Here is a 20,000-nt window from a genome sequence, read left to right on the forward strand (position 1 = left end):
GAATGTTCCAACACTGCCATCTATTGGAGCTAAAACGGAAATACAATTCTCTGCTCTTTCCTACATTATCAATTGCTTATGTCATGTTGATCAAAATGTATTGTAATGGGTCTCTATTGAATGGTCTCACCCCCACAACATTTAGGTATTAGTTTATTGCATAAGTCTTTACATGCAAAATGGTTTAACAAGTTGTCATAATATGTCAGGCATATTTCTATACATTTCCATTAGACTTTTTTTCTAAATCTGTCCTGAATTGGTATATTGCTACCAGGTGAATCTTGACTTTGGTGGAACTCCTGAACCAATTTACTGGCAAGTATATTTATAGCTGGAGCACAACACAACGTTACATTGTCTGACAATGGAAGGACAAGGAATTGGACAGGGTCAACAGCCAGAGAGAAGAAGTTGAGGAAGAGGAGTGAGGCTGGCTGAGAATTTGTGGCCCAACAGACAGGAACGTCAGGAGGTGTACGAAGACTGCACTGTAATTTCTACAGCAATGCATGCACAGTTTACCCTAAGGAGATTTTCCTATGTTCACATTTCTAGCAATGACATGGTCTGTCAACAAATTACAGTACAAACAGTCAAAGCGAAAAATGTGAATCTTGTCCAGTCTCTTGCAATCAATCTCCCACATACACTAAGGTGTAATTTACAATAATTGTCTTCAAAACTTTAGCCATAGTTTACATCAGAACATTCCTCCAGAGTACACTGTTATATTGACAACATGACTAATCAATTTGACTGTCTTATCCGTACACAATGACACAAGGACTTGTCATTGTGATGGCACTGACTGTTCACTGACACAGATATTTACTTTTGAGAAACAAACTAAGGATTTTGAGCAAGAGACTGGCATGAAATCCATGGTGTTTTGCTATTTGTACGAATAGTTTTGAGAAATGCACTTACTGTTTTGCAAATTTAAATTCTGATCTGAGAAATGTACCAAAGTGACAGAGAAAAACGAATAACACGGAAATGCAAGTTTGATGCCCTCCATTTCAGACAGTTCACAAAGACAAAAGGGATATCTTAAAGAAGCTTGCAGCCAAGATCAACAGGAAATCTACCCTATTTGTCACTCATCGTTTCAGCTCCGGTCCATCTAAATAATTAGTAATAATTAATAATAATTAGACATCATGATTCAGACATTATACAAAATGCACGATGCTTTCATTGATTCGCAATGATAATTAAATATTCTATGATCCCAGTTGGCTCGTTACTAAAAGATAACTTGTTTTATTTATCCAATAAGAAAATGGAAATCAAACAAAATCCCCACAGATCGCAGATATTTCGTTACAAACTTTATTCAGCAATGATGTATGTATGGTTGAAGGTCCCCCTGGGATGAAGGCATGAAGGAAACTGTGAGGGGGTCTAGATGGACCACACGATATGAAACGACCTATAGCTAGAGTGACGTCCCAGAGGTCCTGCTGTGCTGCGGTCTACTCCCGCTCCGCTATGGCCACCAGGTGAGTCTCGATCTCAGACTCAGACAGGGTCCTGTCAGGGGACAACATGACAGGTTCTGTGTGTTGAAGCCATGGGCCTTGATTCACCTCACCACCATCTTTCTATGGCACTGGCTAGCTCCTTTAATCTTTAAAATAAGTTCCACATATTGCTATAATCAGAGTGAAATATATTATAAATAAACGCACATGCATAGTTACACATCAAACTATGCGGTAAACCTAAACGTCAACAAACATCAAACATAAACTTGATGTTGTTTAGTCAGACAAGTCGGAGCTCTGAAATTCCAACCTGTAATTCCAAGTTTGACAGTTAATTTCCTTTTTTAACAAGTCAGAGCGTGTTTATTAGAGCTCTATATTCTTTATCAGAACCAAAATGGAGCAAAGATGGCGGCTTGGTGAATAAGGCACATTGTATAGAAGCATTGATGGCATTCTAAAAGAGACTCCTTCAGGTTACCTGAACTTAATGTGTTCTTTGCTGACCAGGCCCACCTCCAAGTCAGTGGCCTTGAAGTCAGTGGAGAGGACAGAGGACAGGCAGGAGATACACAGCTGAGGAAGAAGAGACATTGAGGGCGTATATTGACTGGAATTTACCCTCAGAAGTAAATGACAGGCCACTGTTGTCCCATGTTTGGGCCAAAGGGATACATTTGAGCAAGTATTTAACAAATGTTTATTCTAATCATTGAAAGGCCCTTATCTTACCACCAGGTTTGAGTGGGATTACATAAAGACAGAATCTGCCCAGCCTGGTGACCTAATGACATCAAGTGGATGTATGCTGGATACATCAACCAGCCTACTCAGTGGCCTGTAGCAATTGGTTGTCTTGTCTGCCCATCATATACTGTATCTGGGATGAAACTTAGATTTGTGATGTTATTATGTCACAGGGCAAGTCAGAAAATAATTATAGAAATAGGAGTCATTGCATTCATATAGTGCTTTTCAAGGCACTGAAAGCCCTTTAAATAGTGAGTGAGTGTGTGTGTGAGTGAGTGAGTGAGTGAGTGAGTGAGGGGGGGTTATCATACCTCATCCCCTGACTACCAGCGGACCATCACTACTAGGGCTGTAACGATACGCGTATCAAACCGAAAATCGCGATACTCAAAGCCACGAACCTATGTCTCGCGGTGTGAGAAGGCAGAAGCGCGATATGCCCTTTCTAACTCTTCGGTCAAATTGTCCGATTGAAATTTGCTAATCATTTGTCTAAATAATAGTCTGCTGACAGCGCCCCCTCCTATCGATGCCGTAAATATGTGACGAGATGCCCTCTCTGTGATCACAGCTCTCCGTGGCTACGGAGGATTGCATTTCTCCACAGCCGTCGAAGTCCTCATATGCGATATGAACGACATTTATCCAGAGTGGGCCAAGCGCGAAAAAAATTGCCTGTGTGATCGTGTCTCTATTGTTTTGTTTGATTTGACTGGCAGTTTGTCTGCTTATAGGTTGGAATGAAGCGGCCACCGATATTTGACAGGATGGGTACTTTATTCTACCGGACTCGTTCGCTTCTTCACTAGACACACGCGCTACCGCTCGCTCTCCTCGCTCGTCCACTCACTCGCTGACGTCACTCACACACGCATACGCACACTGCCATTCTCGCGTATACATATATGCTACTCGTTATGCCTCGTTATTGCGACGTTCATGTTTTTCCTCATCTATTGAAAGTTAGGCTATTAAACATGTTGCATTCTATACGGCCTGATTATGTCATTATTTAAGCTACATAGCCTAATAAGAAGCGCTAATAAGGATATTTGAATAAACCAACCAAACAGTTAAAGGGGCCCTATTATGCCTACCAGCAAAAAGCATCCTCCAACTGCAATCTTTGGTTATTTCTTTATTAATTTAACTATACTTTAATAGTATTCTTTCGGTTCAAATCTGTTCAGTGTTCCAAATTATTTGTTATTAAATGTTACATTAAGATAATTGGTATTTAAGTGTTGTTTAAATAAAATGCTTTTTAAATTTAAAAGAATCGTGGGATGTATCGAACCGTGGGTCAAAAATCGTGATACAAACCGAATCGTGAATTTGTGTATCGTTACAGCCCTAATCACTACACACCTGAATGGTTCTGTCTTGGCTCAGCTGGGGCTTCTTCTTCAGCTTCTTCTCCAGGTAGCCGTTGGCCTCCACGTGCTTGGGCCCCACCGCGATGCCCCTGAAACCACAGTAGTAGCCCGCCGGGTCCACCTTGTACAGCACCGGGCCCTCCTGGGGGTCCATGGACACCAGCATCATGCCTGGGGGGAGGGGGAGTAGGAGAGAGGGGCAGGGGGATAGAGAGAGGTGGAGAAGGAAGGAGAGAGCACCTTTCAAAGTGAAACACTGGTATATTAGCATTGGTAATACTTTACAATGAGGGAAGATTGATTAACCATTAATTAACATTAGTTAATGCAGTAATCAACATTAACTAATAAGAGTTAACATATGATCTAGTCATCATCTACAAATGGTAATGGGTGTATACTTATAGTGTTCATGCTAACTAAGGCCCCGTCCACACGAAGCCGAAACAGGCGAAACCGTTACGGTTTCGATCTATCCGGTTTCCCAGTATCTCCGTAAAGACGAAGCCAAGCGAAACCGGGTAGATCTGTAGAAACGCTGTAGTACACATGCCTGGCCCATAAGGGGCGCTGCTTCTGCAACAGAAATCCTTGTTGTTGTGAGTTCTGAGACTCCGCGGGCTTAACAGTCATTGGCTAGAGGGTCGAGGGGTGGGGCGATGACGTCATGGTTTACGGTTTCAGTCGGTTTCAGGCGTCCACACGAATCCAAAACGAAACCGGGTAGATTTGAAACCACCTCCGAGGGTGGTTTCAGAAGTTTGCGGTTTCGGTCAGCGGATTCGCCGTGTGGACGGAAGGCCGAACCGTACAAGACCTTTGCGGTTTCGCCATGAAATCGGCTTCGTGTGGACGGGGCCTAAGATAATGGTGTTTATGATAGCTCAGCTATTCATTTATACAATATTTAATAGTGTTAGGGTTAGACTAACCCATTAACCGCATTAAAAACCCTAACTCCTATTCCAACTAGGGGTGGGAATCTCTTGGCACCTCACAATTCGATTTGATTCCGATTATGAGGTCAACGATTCGATTCTGAAGCGATTATCGATGCAACAATTTTTTTTATGTACATTTCCAAGCGTGATTTTCAAAAATATATATATACAACTGGGTTTGCTACTCAGAGTTTGCTAATCACTTCCTACTTTTGTGATGATCATTAAAGACATCAACAGATGAATTAACTTATCTAATATTTCATAAGAGAGAAAGCTTTGAACAATGAACAATGCAATAACCAATGCAGCTTGCATTATAACACAATATGGAAGCATGCAAAAAATAGGTTTCAGTTTTATTTTATTTCTAATCTTTCTTTTTTATGTCATTGAAGGAAAAGCTGCTCTTGAAATAGAAGGAGTTCTTGTGTCTGGCTGTGAGTTTGAACGCATGCTATGCGTAGGCTGAATCGCAATCGTGTTAAGACCAATGAGATTGGCCAATACACACTGAAGATAAATTCAATGATTTAAAAATTGCAAAAAAAAAATAATAACAATAATTTATCTGCATCGAATCATTCTAGCGAGAATCGCGATGCATCAAAGAATCGATTATTTTTCCCACCCCTAATTCCAATGCTAGATAATAATGCCTAATACTGCATCAACTAAGGTTAATTAATGGTTCATTAATGTACACTTATTTTAAAGTTGTAATTTTACATTTGAACGATTTGATAACATTTGTTTGCATGAAAAAAGTAAACCTCTAATCATGTAGGATACATTAACATTGGACAAAGGGGCAGTATTTGTGAGGGACAGCATACAAATAACTATCATTCTGAACCCAACAGTAGTCTTACAAATCCGACAAGCTCAAATCTGTGTGAGGGGCAATACACTTTCTTTTGCTTTTTGGCTTTGAGCTGTAGACGTGCATTTGTCCCGACTGGAAAGCAACTGAAACCCCAACAAACTGGCTGTACATCCATTAGAAGGGACTAAAAAAACTCAAAGGTCAGAAAGGTAGGTAGATTATGATGTAATGGCTTCGACTGGGCAAAAACACATGAAACCAGAGTACACTCCCGCTATAAACTCGGGATCAGAGACTAACCCGACAGCCAGGGGGCTACGGATCAGCTAGGCTAGGCTAAACCGACAGCCTAAGCTGTCGGGTTAGCCTAGCCTACCTGATCCTTAGCCTAGCTAGGCTAAGGATCGAAACACGAAGGAATGATTAAAACCGTGTTGTGTGGTGGTCCGACAGTCGACGCAACGGCAGAACACAGCGTTCTGGGGGAGGGCAGGGGGTCAGGGGACTCACAGCATCCCAGGGGCCTCATCTCGGCGTTCTGCGTGTACACCTGGCAGATGTCAGCCATGCGTCGACACAGGACGTCGGCGTTGATCTCGTAGCCAAACTTGTACTTCCACTCCCCTGCCTCCACGCGGGCGCGGTGCACCTGGGAACGGCTGTCCGCTGGGGGGGGGAGACACAGATGAGCCTCTTTGTCCTTACCACATGATCCAACCAATGAATTGATGTGCAGAGTTGACCTAGACTCTGCATAGCCACCCCCCTCCCATCCCTGCTACTTACTTAGTAGTGTAGTTGGGTAGCATCTTATCCTAGCTATCTTTGTTGCATACAGGGAATGATTTAACCTAGCGATTGTTGGTGTTTGGCACTTGGTTCAATGAATATCCTTATTGTACTTTCTGCGATACATTGTTTCGCCTTCTTCTGACAAATGTACGTCGCTTTGGATAGAAGCGTCTGCTAATTGCCCTAAATGTAAATGGGTGGTTTGCTCTCACAAAAACAGCATGTCAGGTACAAGTACTAAGGTACTAAGACTAATAGAAGGGAGACTATGAGAAAGGCCACAAGCATCTTTAAATGACTGTATGTGTGCGAGTGTGCAGGATTTATTGTGAATATGTGACAGCACATAACTCTGAATGTTTCATTTTTATTGAAACTATACTTAGCGACATTTAGGAGTAAAGCCTGCAGCTACATTCATAAGTAGCTGCATATACTTGTACGTAAGTATGAGTGTCATGTTTTTTGGTAAAAACATACACATGCCTCACTGCATGTGTTTTGCAAACTTAGTACAAGTGCAGTGCATGTTGTGGTGAAGCATGGTTTACCGCCGTGGCCCGTCATCACACAGCCGATGCGCGCGGTCAGCTTGAACATGTTGGTCATGGTGGACGCGTCCAGCAGCTTGTCCTGCAGCGGAGAAGCCATCCAGCACATTGACCGTTTCACAGTCATACAGATTCTCGTTATGAATGATTCCTGGTGCCCATGACTGCCCACAGTAGCATACTATGAGGTCACTGCGATGGTAGCGATGATGAGGATAATGAATGATATAGTTTGGAATTGTGAGGATTTATACATGATGAATAATTGCTTCATTCAGTAAGCATTTTTTGGGGGGTATATGGGTATTTGGGTATCGATGACTCATGAAGTCAGCAGAATCTTGGCGTCACAACGCAGTCAGGCTTCACTTCCAAACAAGCATTAAATTTGACCCGTGTGTGTGTGTGTGTGTGTGTGTGTGTGTGTGTGTGTGTGTGTGTGTGTGTGTGTGTGTGTGTCTGTGGGTGCCTCTGCGCTTGTGTGTGCCGATATCTTACCGGTACTTTTTTCTGTGTGACCACCACAGCACAGTCTTCACCCCGGACTCCAACCGTAGTTAAACCACTCTGGGTGATGGCTTTGAATGCATATTCTATAACACAACCACACACACACACACACACACACACACACACACACACACACACACACACACACACACACACACACACACACACACACACACACACACACACACACACACACACACAATCACTGAATATAATAGTATGACAGTAGTATGAATGAATTGATGAATGAATTGACTTTGGTAGTGCTCCATTGGCAATTGTAGAATAGCACTATACAGGTGTGTACTGGCCATCACATCCACTCGAGTTTTCCAATGGTACAAACTTTGAAAATGTGTAGTATAATCAAGATGGGTCTTTGGCAAATTCTAGAAACGTCTCACCGACTTGGTAGAGGCGACCATCGGGCGAAAAGATGGTGATGTGTCTGTCGAAGCCGGGGTTGGAACCGCGAGACATTTTTCCTGCTTCTGAGGACGATCCCGCTTTGCGAACTGCGCGTACCTGTGGATATTACACAATCAACACACTGTACGATCACGTTAATCGTTTCAACGTTTTTTAAGTGGAAAAGACGCTAAATGAATCACTTCGAATAGCAGCAACGTTGTTCAACTTTCGAAACCAAGCATTTTTCAATACTTACTTTACTTTCAGTTTCTGTTTTTAAGTGAACCCGAGGATGGGCGCAGCCAATCGGAGAGCAGCAATAGGGAAGTCGCGTCACGTCATTGGTCAGATGACACCTGACTTTCACAAAACTGTAAAGTGGAGACTTCACGCAGGCCATACTGCGCCTCATAGCTGGGATTTGCGGCAACAGGGGGATGGATCATGTTTTTTTCTTTCCCCACCTCTACACGCCCCACTAGTCCTGTGTCGTTCCTCGCTGCTTGAGAAATATATATATATATATATATATATATATATATATATATATATATATAGAGAGAGAGAGAGAGAGAGAGAGAGAGAGAGAGAGAGAGAGAGAGAGAGAAAGAGAGAGGAGAGATCTGCATCCACCTGTCTCTGTAGGTCTAAATGTCAGGCCGCAGTAGAGTAGGCTTTTGTCTCAGCGACAAGAAACGGAAGAGAATGAACCTTGCAGCTTTTTCTGAGATGTGTGCGTAAGTTTTGCTCTTAATTTTATTTTACTCCTTAATGGGAAATCTTTCGGATTTGTTTAAATCATTTTGGCATGCTGCCTTACCTTAGTGTTGCACCTTTTTGAATTAAACCTACTACAGTCAGTGAAAGTTTAATTGAATGGTCATTCATGGTTAATATAATATGATGTGTAAATCTGATTTTCTGCAGGGGCCACGGGGTCAAGGTGGTGGAGGTAGGGTGAGGATTTTTACCATTTTGTTTATTTAAAAAACAAAACCGGATGTTACTTATTTATAGTTAAAGATGAACAAAATTAACATAAGGCTACTTTGTTGTGCGTGGGATTGTTTGTAAAAATGGTTGTGACAAATAATGTTAATACATTAAACATCTAATCTACTCATCATCATTCAGTAAATATTGTAAATATAACATTTGTGTGTAGATTCAGTAAGTTCAGGAAATCTCAACAAGCATACACACACGCACACACACACACACACACACACACACACACACACACACACACACACACACACACACACACACACACACACACACACACACACACACACGGATGTCATTTACAGGTGTCACATTGTCAGAGTGTGTCACAACCACCTGCAGCCACCACCCACAAACCAGGAGTCACCTACTGGTCATCGCTTATTGAACCTTGACATGCTGAAGTGATCGAGTCATTCATAATGCAGAACTTAATCCTCAATTATAAATCACTATTTTTGAACAGAATTACAGTAATAGGGCAAACTAATTAGGAAGACCTACATGAATAAAATTATATTTCTTGTTTTTTATTAGGCTAGGTGTTTTTTACAAGAAAACGTATTGCTATGAAACACATTGCAGCAAATTGAACATTATACCACATTTCCAAAAGAATAACAATATAACGTGTCCATGCAGTACCACGATTAACCTCTTGGTGATAAAAGCCGCGTGTTTTTACAGATTGATCTCGGCCAGCCGCTGGCCCCCCAGGGGCCCTTCGACGTCATTGTCCACAAGCTGTCTGACGTCATCGTGGAGTCCGAGCACGACCAACAGTCTAAGCACCTCCTTGCCAACTTCCAGGTCTGACCACTGTTTAAAAAATAATAATTTGAAGGTGAACCAATGGAGAGCACTTCCGAAACAAAATGTGTTCTCCAAACAATGTGTCTGAAAACAAATTAATCTCAGAAGACTTGAATATGATCCACCAACAGTAATATTCCTAGTCCTTCTACCACATCCTTTAGTTTTCACACTTACCTTAACCCCATTGGTTGAATGTACAAAAAATATTAACATTTAACCAGTGTGAACAGGAATCAGAGAGAAGTCGAATAGCAGATAATTAGGGAGTGTGAGGTGTCGATGAGGCAGATACAAGAGTGAAGGACAAGTGACGCCTAAGAATGTATCAGAGGTAAGAAGCAATACCAGCATATGACGCGTAATGTGCATAAGTGACCAGGATTAATGAGCTTGGCAAAAAAACGAGTCACTAAACTCACAACTCACCACTGTCTCTCTCTCACACGTCTCCCTCATGGTCTCTCTCTCACAATCGCCCCCCCACTGTCTCTCTCTCACACTTTCACCCTCACTGTCTCCCTCTCACACATGCTCCCTAACTGTCTCTCTCTCTCACTCGCCCCCTCACTGTATCTCTCTCACACTCTCTCCTAAACTGTCTCTCTCTCACACTAGCTGCTTGGTGAGATACGTGTAAATCCTTTCATTCTCCTGCTATTCTCCTGATTGACCGTATGTGTGCATAACATATCCTGACGTTTTTACCCTGAAATCTCCTGAAAAAATACTACCCCTGAGGTAGGAGGAAATGTACCGTCAATTATTTTATGTGGAAATGAGGCATAGAAAGTCTGTATTTCTCCAAAAATATATAAATATACATATCACAGCTACATGCTTATATCGATTTTTTAAATTTTTATTATCATTTACAACCAATTCAGACTTATTTACAATAGCCTTCCCAGATCCCTCCCTGCCGTCGATGCAAGTTAAAAACGCAGTCATTCGGTAACGCAGTCATTTGCCATGCCTTTCTTCTTTGTTGTTTCTTCTATTTGTCTCTAACTCATGCTCCAATCTTTCATGTTTCGGATGTTGTGGATGCAACAGAATATTATACAGAATATCTAGAAATATCAAATGTTCAACTATAAAAGTACTTTAAAAAGTAAAATGTGTGATATTATAAAAAAAATTAAAAAATGACCTCGTGTAAACAGATAAGTTAAAGATTCTCTCTCTCTCTCTCTCTCTCTCTCTCTCTCCCTATCTCTCTCTCTCTCTCTCTGTAGAGCTACATGTTGGCCCATCCCGGTACCGTTCTCCTGGACCCGCTGCCCGCCATGACCCGGCTCCTAGACCGCTTCACATCCTACCGGATCATGAGCAAACTGCACAAGTCCCTCAGAGGTGTGCCGACGTCCAGAGCACACAACACACACTAGAGCCAAATCTGGCCATGTCAATTGACAATTCTTCATTAAGCACTTCTACAGTTTCTTACTCTTCGGTCATTTAGATTAAGATGGTAAGAATTAGACTTCCCGTAAACTTAATTAATTCTACATTCATGTATTAATGTAGTAGGGGCATAACCATTGGGCCTACATATTTAAGAAGATACGGTTGTAGCCTCTGACACCAACCAAATTATTATGGCATTAGAATCCTGTTGTAATTCAAACCTGATAAAAATATTCAAAGGACTGTAAATCTGTGTTTGAAAAGTTGACACCTTGTAAAAAAGGTTTTTTGCAGTATTGGAAAAAATAGATTATATCCTGCAAACATTATTTTGTGTTCTATTTTTCCTTTCCACAAAAAAGTGCTGAAAATGAACACCTTGATCCTGGAGGCAGTACCATTTTGCTTTTTTTTTGCATTTTGTTACTCTGACGGACAGTCCAATCACATGTGACGTTGACCAGGCTGTGCAGGATTGACAGAGCTCTGCCAATAGACCTCTGAAGAACAAGTCCCGCCTCCGAGGGGACTTCAATTCATCTCACATGTGTCTTCATTTTGTGTGTGACGGTGTGTTTCTGTGTTGAATGTGTGTTGTGGTTCCTGTCAGACTGGCGTATATGCAGCCCGCCGTACCTGGCCATCCACAGCACCGGGGACTTGGCCTCCGTACAGACGGCCATGGAGGAGCAGGGCCTGAGCTTCCCTCTCAGTCAGTAGGACCCATCGCACCGTGAAGAACAACACCACCAAAACATGAATGTCCTAGGATGGGGAACACCTCAAAAGTCAATTTAAGGAGGAAGCAATCGCCTAAATCAAACCTTAAAGGGGAGATTTTATGCTTATTCGACTTTTCCCTTTGCTTTAGACTGTTATATGATGTATGTTTAAATAGATTACGCCTTCTAAACTAGGAAAATCTAAATCCGAGCCAGTGGGATGATTCGCGCCCCACAGAATGCCCCTCAATAAGTGAAACAAATAAAGCCTGATAGGCCTGGGTTAGCGGGTGCACTAACCCATGTTTCACCTGAATCATGGGCTATTGATTCACCTGAAACATGGGCTATGGTTTCACCTGAATCATGGGCTATTGTTTCACCTGAAACATGGGCTATGGTTTCACCTGAAACATGGGTTATTGTTTCACCTGAAACATGGGTTATTGTTTCACCTGAAACATGGGTTATTGCACCCGCTTGTTCTGATTGGTGCAAAATAGTACCAGGTCTTTTTCCTAAAGTATTTCTTTAGTGTGCGCTTGCCCTTTAATATTACTAATTATAATACCTTTGTTTTTCCTCCAGTCTGTAAAACCAGAGTGGCCCATGGCTCGCTGTCCCACGAGGTCAGTCCGTGTTAATGTCAATATATATAGGCCTATACACATATGTTTAAATTGATCTTATCATTTGAAATGCAGGTTTCCTTGTCTCCACGTCTTTCATTCTTTTGTGTGTTTATTTTTCATCTACCATTATGGAATGTAGGGTTTGGAGCTACATCTCTGTTGTGTTGATTCACCGATAGATGAATGACTTCAGGGTTTATGAGTTCATCCACTCATGCTGACTCATGCTGTTGCGGTCGTCCCAGATGTGTCTGATCTTCAGCGCGGGCGGCCTGCCTGACGTCCGCCCCCCCTGCGTGCTGCAGAGCTTCGTGAGCCACGGCGCCGTGCTGCACAAGGTGTTCGTGGTGGGGGACCGACACTTCTGTGTTGAGAGACCCTCGCTCAAGAACTTCCCCTCCGGACCCTGCGGTCAGTCGTCCCGCCCCCTCTAGTCCCAGGGGTAGATGTACACTACCGTTCAAAAGCTCGGGGTCACTTAGAAATGTCCTTATTTTTTAAAGAATAGAACTTTGTTCTCTTTAATGAAGACAACATTAAATTAATCAGAAATACAGTCTAGACATTATGAATGTGGTAAATGTCTATTTTAGCTGGAAACGGCCGATTTTTTATGGAATATCTACATAGGTGTACAGAGGCCTATTTCCAGCAACCGTCACTCCTGTGTTCTAATGGTACATTGTTTAGCTAATCGGGTAAAAGGCTAATTGATTATTAGAAAACCCTCGTGCAATTATGTTAGCACAGCTGAAAACTGTTGAATCAAAGTGTGAGTTTTCATGGAAAACAAGAAATTGTCTGAGTGATACCAAACATTAGGAGGACGGTAGTGTATTCCTGACGCCTCAACCCCCGGGAAGCAAATGAGGGGCGCCCGTCAGCGAGGTTCCAGTCAGCTGACGCCTCAATGTCATGTGTTGATTCTAGTCTTGGTTCTTCCTTTATTCACCGGGGATTAACAGACAGGAAGACCATCTTCTTCAACAGCCACGAGGTCTCCAAGCCAGAGTCCAGCTCCCACCTCACAGCGGTCAGTATTGAGAACACAATAGTGATGTAGGCTATTACTATCCTATCAAATATCATATATTCTCCATGCTACTGTGTGAAATCCCTCAAATCCTTCCTAAAAAATAATTTCTATTCTCTTGCATTTAAAGGCACCCGGTGCAACTTTATGTAAACATTCAATGAAAAATAAACATTCAATTTCTAGTCTTTTTTACACGTAGTAAGTTTCAATAACTCCATACCATTACATATCGACATTCAAGGAGCAAAGATGAGACGTCGTTGTGTGGTGAGAACTGATAGAAAATCGTAAACAACAACAATCGCCGGTGGGGAGAAGCCATTTTTCCATTGACTGGAAGCCTGCTTTATTTATTGTAGGTTACAAAAAATAAAGAAAATGGCGGCATTGTTGTTGTTATCGATTTTCTATCAGTTCTCACCACAAAACGACGTCTCATCTTTGCTGCTTGAATGTCGGTTTGCAATGGTATGGAGTTATTGAAACTTACTACGTGTAAAAAAGACGAGAAATTGAATGTTTATTTTTAAGCCTCGAAAGTTGCACTGGGTGCCTTTAACTCGATATACGTTTTTTTTAAAATTATTTTCTAGTGTTCTTTTATATTTCTTTCTTTTTTTATAACTAGATAGTTGAATTGTACAGCACTTTGGGCAACTGTTGTTGTTTTTAAAGGGCTTTCAAATAAACATGAACTAAAAATATTGACGAAAAGTACACCACTTAATGACATTGTTCCTGGGCTGAATGCCCCTCACAAGACAAGGGCAAAAATCATTTGAGCGTTAAGCGATTGTCGTCCCCAGCTGGACGAGCAGACGCCCTGCCTGCCGCCCCCCAGCTCAGAGGCCATGGCGGCGCTGGTCCAAGAGCTACGGGTCCAGCTGGGCATGGCGCTGTTCGGTGTGGACGTCATCATTGACATACGCACACACACGCTCACCGCCATCGACATCAACATCTTCCCCGGTAGGTTCAACAAGACACACACACACACACACACACACACACACACACACACACACACACACACACACACACACACACACACACACACACACACACACACACACACACAGTGACTCTTCCCTGTTTTTCTTCAGGCTATGAGGGGGTCCCCCAGTTTTTCCCCTCCCTTCTGGACCACATCAAGAAAGTATTGGACCAGCGGTCCGGTGCTAGTGGTTTCCAACAGAAAACCTGAATCTCTTAAAGAGCCATAGGGATAGCCTATGTGTGGCAAAACAGTTTAGTCCTGCTCCTGTCTGTATGGGGAGCTCACTGGTGTGGCCTCACCTGGCACCAATTAGAGCTTATCAATAACCTTGATTAGGTTATTCCGATCAACTGTGTGACTGTCCTCTCTATGTACACACATTCCTAACGGAGGGAACACAATCAAGTCCCAGACACAAGTCGCCTCTCACCTTTACCCTTAATGTGTTAACAGAACTAAAGAATACAAATTGGTTCCGTTGATTTTTGACCACAGCTTACAGATGATACAAAGAAGTAATTCACAATTTGTATTTATTAACAGTTAGCATAGAGGAATAGACAACAGGCACAAAATACAGCACTCACATTGGCCAGTGATATTGCAAGTTTTTTTTTTATTGTTTTCTTCATTTTTTTAAATGTCCTCTATGCCCTCATCCCATCCACTCAACATTTCCTTTGCAGTATTTTGTTGCTGGTTTGTGAAAATATTTGAAACAGTTTTGCAGATTTGTGTGGAAAAAAACATACATGTTACATTTATTCGAGTAGTTCTTAGGTTTATCCCGAATTAACAAATATCTGATGATCTTTGGAAGAGGAATAGTAAAATGTGTTGTAACTGATTAACCATGGATTAATACAAGCCGCAAAGTAACTTTTCTGTGTTCAATACACAAATGTGTATTGTACACTAATCTTGTATATATTGACTTGTAATCTTTTATAGAAAATATATTATATTTAGAACCATATGATGCATTGTGATTACATATTAAAACACACCAAAGATTTGTTGTGATGTATTTGGCTGATTATTGCATTCACGTGCCAATACATCTTATTGCAGACAGTAATGTGGCCCTCCAATGCTATTTCCTGTGCAAAGTGAATTCCCAACAAATGTCCACCTGGGGGCACTGTTGCTACTTATTTACATTTGACCTTGGCTTAGACAGGCAACAATGCTCCGAGCTTTTACATAAAGGGATACCCACACACATGGTGATGTAACAGTCATCGCTGCAATTTGACAATGTTTCCGTTATCATTATTAAATGACAACAAATGGCTTCAGTGTCTCCCCTACTTCTCTGGTGCTCCGTGGCTTGTTCATAAAAAGAGTGCAAAGCTAGCTGAGAACCTGAAGTGACACCTTGCAACCTTATTAAGCTCTTAGCGCATGACGTCCAGGCATTTGAACGCCATTAGGTTGATACAATTTCCCATCAGCCTTTTGAATCTACGAGGTCACGTTGACCAGCTGACGCTCTCTCTCTGTGCCATCGCTGATCGTCCAAAACAGTCTGGTTTAAACAGTGCATGAGCCAGATAAAACACAACCCTCAACTTCAATTGGAACAAAACAGGGAGAGATATCGTTCAATCGATTAACATTGTTCAAAACGACATAAATAGGCCTACACATTGCTTACGTTAACAGTCAGAACAGCAAAACTAGTGAACACGCAGTTTTCCATTATTGCACAAAAAGGTATATTCAAAGTAGATGTATATGCATACACACACATACATATACCTATATACATATATTTGTATATATATATATGTACATTAAATTTCGGAGAAAATGTCCCAAAATTTTATAATAGCCATACTACATTATAGTAATGTCCCAAGATAATGTTTTAAACATGGCAATTCAAAATCAAAGTGCTAAATGCTTTGCAACCATGTTGTAACCGGCACAGATGTACTGAAACTTTATCACTTCTGTCTTCAGATTGTCATAAAATCATTATTACTATTTATTTTCTACCGACACTTAACCCATACAGAATCCTAAAGGATCACGTCTGTGAGGCATTGTGAACGCTGACATGGAACAAGAACATCTGTGGCAAATTAACGTGTACCTGTGTGTGTGTGTTTGTGTGTGTGTGTGTGTGTGTGTGTGTGTGTGTGTGTGTGTGTGTGTGTGTGTGTGTGTGTGTGTGTGTGTGCATGTATGTGTTTCTTATCCTCTACGAAGTTGCCTCAGCTCCGCGGCGACTCTGCGCAGCTCGACTTCTATCTCCAGCAGCTCCTGCAAACATGTATAATTTAATGCATGAAGGTGCACAGACACACACACACACACACACACACACACACACACACACACACACACACACACACACACACACACACACACACACACACACACACACCTAACACACATGCAAACAATCATACTCACACACAGTTGTGCAACTTACCTCTGCGTCGTCTTCTTTGGCATCGCCGTCGTCTTTTTCGTCTCCATCTTCCTCCTCCTCTTCCCCCTGGTCCTCTCGGACATACTCATCCTCACCTCCTTCCTCGTCTTCCTCCTCCCGCTCGTCTTCTTCGCCCTCGTAGTGTTCCCACTCAAACTGCCGCGTGGCCTCGTCGCTCGCCTTCTCCATCACCCTCTTCTTCGGGGGATCCTTCTCCTCCTCCACCTCCCCCCCCGCCTCTTTCTTCACCACCACTTCAACGTTGGGCTTTTTCTCCTCCACCTGGTCACTCTTCTCCTCCTCCTCTTCTCTCTCCTCCTCCTTCTTCTCCACCTTGTCCTCTGCCTCCTCCTCCTTGTCTTTCGTCTCCTCCTTCTCCTCCTTAAGCTCCGACTGCATCTCCGACTGCGCCTCCGTCTTCTTCACCTCCTCCTTCACGGTGGCGCCCTCCTCTTCCTCCTTGCCCTCCTCCTCCTGCACCGTCTTCATCTTATGCAGGAGCTCGTCCAGCTCCTCCTGCTTCTCCCGCCGCTCCTTCTCCTGCTCCGCCTTGCTCCGGCTGTCCTGCTGCCGGAGGAGCAGCTCCTTCATCTCCCGCTCCACCTTCTCCTTCTCCACCTCCAGGAGCTCCGCCTCCGTCTTCCGGCGCTCGCCCTCCTCCCCCGCCTCCTTCTCCTCCTTCCCTTTCTCCTTGCCCATGCTCTCCTTGGAGCCCTGGCCCTCTTGCGCCTCCATCTTCTTCTCGGCCGCCTCGTAGCGTTTCTTCTTCAGCTCCCTGAGCAGGTCCTGGAGCTCCCCATCGCTGCGCTTCCCTCCGTCCCTCCTCCTCCCGATCTCCTCCGCCAGTAGCTCCTCCAGCTCCCTAGCTCGCTCCTCGTCGCCCGCCTTATGGCCCTCCTCCTCCGCCATCTCTCTCCCCTCGTTTGTCTGATCTCTTTCAGCCTCATCCTCCTTTTCCTCGTCCTTCTCTTTTCCGTGTTTGTGGTATTTGCTCAATCGTCTGGGCTCCTCTTCCTCCTCCTCCTGGTCCTCCTCCTCCTCCTGGTCCTCCTCCTCCTCCTGGTCCCTCTCGTCGTCGCTCTCGTCGTCGGCCAGGTTGTACCCGTAGCCCTTCCTCTCCCTCTCCCTCTCGGTCTCTCTCTCCCGTTCACTCTCTGGCAATTACACAGAACCCTCATTAGCGGTGTTTGTGTAAGTGCTTATGTACGTGTGTTTGTGTGAGTGTATGTGTTTGTGTGTGTTAGGGTGTATGTGTGAGTGTGTGAGTGAGTGAGTGTGTGTGTGTGTGTGTGGGTGTCTCATGTTACCGAAAGAATGACCTCCATGACCCTGACTCCATTGTAAATCCATGCTTGCCCTGAATAGAGTGTCAGAGTCGTAGTCATTGAACCAATTCAATAAAGTAATGGTCCATACCGACTAAATGAGGCTGTGTGAGAGAGCGTGTGTTGTGCGTGTGTGAGCATGTGCGTGTGTGAGAGTGCGTGTGCGTGTGTGTGAGTGTGTGCGTGTGTGTGTGTACCCTCATCCGCCAGGTCCTGTAGCTCTCGGAGCAGACCATGGTGCCTCTGCATCTCGTTCAGTTCTTCTACGCAGCAAACAACACAGAGACAACCCAGCATCACTGGACTTAAAGAACAACAACAGCTGGCGTCATAGGGTCAAAAGGGGGGGGGGGGGGGGGGTACTATTCATGCTTATCTGTCGGGTGGTTGCTATGGTGACCGGGGGCATGGGGTGTTGTTGGGTACCTGCGAGTCCAGTAGCACAGCGCTGGTCAGACCCGGCTCCGTTCAGCGTCTCCTGGACTATACATTCCATCTGGGGGGCACACGCACACACGATTCCATGATCACCCATATAACTAAAAATCCCCTCAATATATTTGACCAAAAGATACTCTGACCAACAGTTCAAAGGTGTTTTTCTGACCTTCAGATTGTTTAGGGGCAGGGCGGCTGGACGACTTCCCACTGGGACACAAACGGGGAGGAGAGAGAGAGAGAGAAAACACATTGTATGTATTCCTGTATGGTATTTATGTGACATTACTACAGCGAAAGACGCACTGTAATTGATTCCCTGTGACGGACCTCAAGCGTCTGTCTGTCTGTCTGTCTAACTGTCTGTCTGAATAAACATTGTGTCATATGGGTCTGAGTGAGTGTCTTCACTTAGGTGTTTCTAATAAGGAGTTAAGCAGCACAGAAAAGAGGCTTACCCGACTCTCTCTATATATATACATACATCCCGGGAGAGAGAGAGAGAGAGAGAGAGAGAGAGAGAGAGAGAGAGAGAGAGAGAGAGAGAGAGAGCGAGAGAGAGAGAGAGAGAGAGAGAGAGAGAGAGAGAGAGAGAGAGATGATGATGTTTACCACACAGGACATCCGCAATGAGGTTACTTTCCAACCGGAACTAAATCAGTCTCCAGATCACTGTTGATAAGCCACACTTATTGCTGGTAACATCAGTGACTAACATATAACACCGTTACCGTGCACTATAGTAAAGTATGTAAGCCAATATAAAACTCTCTGTGATTGAGAGACATGGTTTTAAACTCAGTCACATGTGCTTGCCACTGCTGTTAGCTCATCTGTGTAATGACAGACTGACCAGTGTTGAAGTGTTGATGATCAATAGATTATTGATCACCCAGTCAGTGATGAAACTCCACAAAAAATTTGACAACTGGATCTGGGTTGCGTCAGAGTTGGTGTGTGTGTGTGTGTGTGTGTGTGTGTGTGTGTGTGTGTGTGTGTGTGTGTGTGTGTGTGTGTGTGTGTGTGTGTGTGTGTGTGTGTGTGTGTGGGTGTGTGTGGGTGTGTGTGTTTGTTAGACCTCGTGTGACCCTATAGGAGGCATAAACCGACACACATGTGTATATGTGTTTTCGTTTTTCAAAGCCTTTTATACTCCATATTCTACCATTCAACTTCTTATTGTTTCTCATAAAGGAAATTAATATAGTACCCCTCTCTGTCGATTGCAACAACATTGATTATTGTTGAAGTGCTATAGTTCAGAGTTCGTCGGACCACCTTTAGGCCGTATAGCCACATCGAATGACAGAACATTCTGGACAGCTGAACATGGTCTTGCAGATATAAAAAGGTCAAGACGAATAAGATAAGCTAGATCGGGCTTAATATTTTAATTATTTTTGAATTGGTAGGCTATTGTTAAGGTTTTAAGATCACCACACAAACACTGCTCAATCGCTCTGATATATTTAATAAATATAAGTTGAATGGGCTTATTCGGTTATATATTTTATTATAACCGAATAAAAAAACAC

General features: G+C 43.2%; 2 protein-coding genes across 4 annotated transcripts; one reads left to right on the top strand and one right to left on the bottom strand.

The window, feature by feature from the left end:
* Positions 1-111: 111 nt before the first annotated feature.
* On the bottom strand, positions 112-7,953 carry psma6l (proteasome 20S subunit alpha 6, like). Of its 3 annotated transcripts, none has more exons than XM_056611721.1 (8): positions 7,904-7,953; positions 7,641-7,761; positions 7,225-7,319; positions 6,727-6,808; positions 5,894-6,049; positions 3,609-3,787; positions 1,972-2,066; positions 112-1,536 (listed from the first exon to the last, which is right to left on the bottom strand). In XM_056611721.1, the coding sequence occupies exons 2-8, from the start codon at positions 7,714-7,716 to the stop codon at positions 1,479-1,481; spliced, it is 741 nt and encodes a 246-aa protein (XP_056467696.1). In that variant the 5' UTR covers positions 7,717-7,761; positions 7,904-7,953; the 3' UTR covers positions 112-1,478. The 3 variants fall into 3 exon arrangements, with proteins under 3 accessions (XP_056467696.1, XP_056467698.1, XP_056467697.1); XM_056611723.1 differs by lacking the exon at positions 7,904-7,953 and adding an exon at positions 7,848-7,897; XM_056611722.1 differs by lacking the exon at positions 7,904-7,953 and having other exon boundaries at positions 7,641-7,895.
* A 345-nt stretch (positions 7,954-8,298) lies between these two features.
* LOC130405680 (inositol-tetrakisphosphate 1-kinase-like) lies at positions 8,299-14,744 on the top strand. The gene is made up of 10 exons (XM_056610851.1): positions 8,299-8,384; positions 8,575-8,599; positions 9,340-9,462; positions 10,704-10,821; positions 11,486-11,587; positions 12,186-12,226; positions 12,475-12,640; positions 13,195-13,262; positions 14,072-14,234; positions 14,716-14,744. Exons 1-10 carry the CDS (start codon positions 8,299-8,301, stop codon positions 14,742-14,744), a joined length of 921 nt encoding a protein of 306 aa, XP_056466826.1.
* The last annotated feature ends 5,256 nt before the right edge of the window (positions 14,745-20,000 follow it).

This window comes from Gadus chalcogrammus, chromosome 16 (genome assembly GCF_026213295.1).
Source record: "Gadus chalcogrammus isolate NIFS_2021 chromosome 16, NIFS_Gcha_1.0, whole genome shotgun sequence".
Taxonomy (NCBI): domain Eukaryota; kingdom Metazoa; phylum Chordata; class Actinopteri; order Gadiformes; family Gadidae; genus Gadus; species Gadus chalcogrammus.

Bases quoted from the DNA above. Each gene is read 5' to 3' on its own strand.
- LOC130405680 (XM_056610851.1), top strand. From the start codon at position 8,299: ATGTCAGGCCGCAGTAGAGTAGGCTTTTGTCTCAGCGACAAGAAACGG. The intron at 8,385-8,574 runs GTAAGTTTTGCT...GATTTTCTGCAG, and splicing joins GCTTTTTCTGAGATGTGTGC to GGGCCACGGGGTCAAGGTGG. The intron at 12,641-13,194 runs GTCAGTCGTCCC...GGGGATTAACAG, and splicing joins CTTCCCCTCCGGACCCTGCG to ACAGGAAGACCATCTTCTTC.
- psma6l (XM_056611721.1), bottom strand. From the start codon at position 7,716: ATGTCTCGCGGTTCCAACCCCGGCTTCGACAGACACATCACCATCTTT. The intron at 7,320-7,640 runs GTGAGACGTTTC...GTTGTGTTATAG, and splicing joins TGGTCGCCTCTACCAAGTCG to AATATGCATTCAAAGCCATC. The intron at 3,788-5,893 runs GTGAGTCCCCTG...CCCTCCCCCCAG, and splicing joins GATGAGGCCCCTGGGATGCT to GCATGATGCTGGTGTCCATG.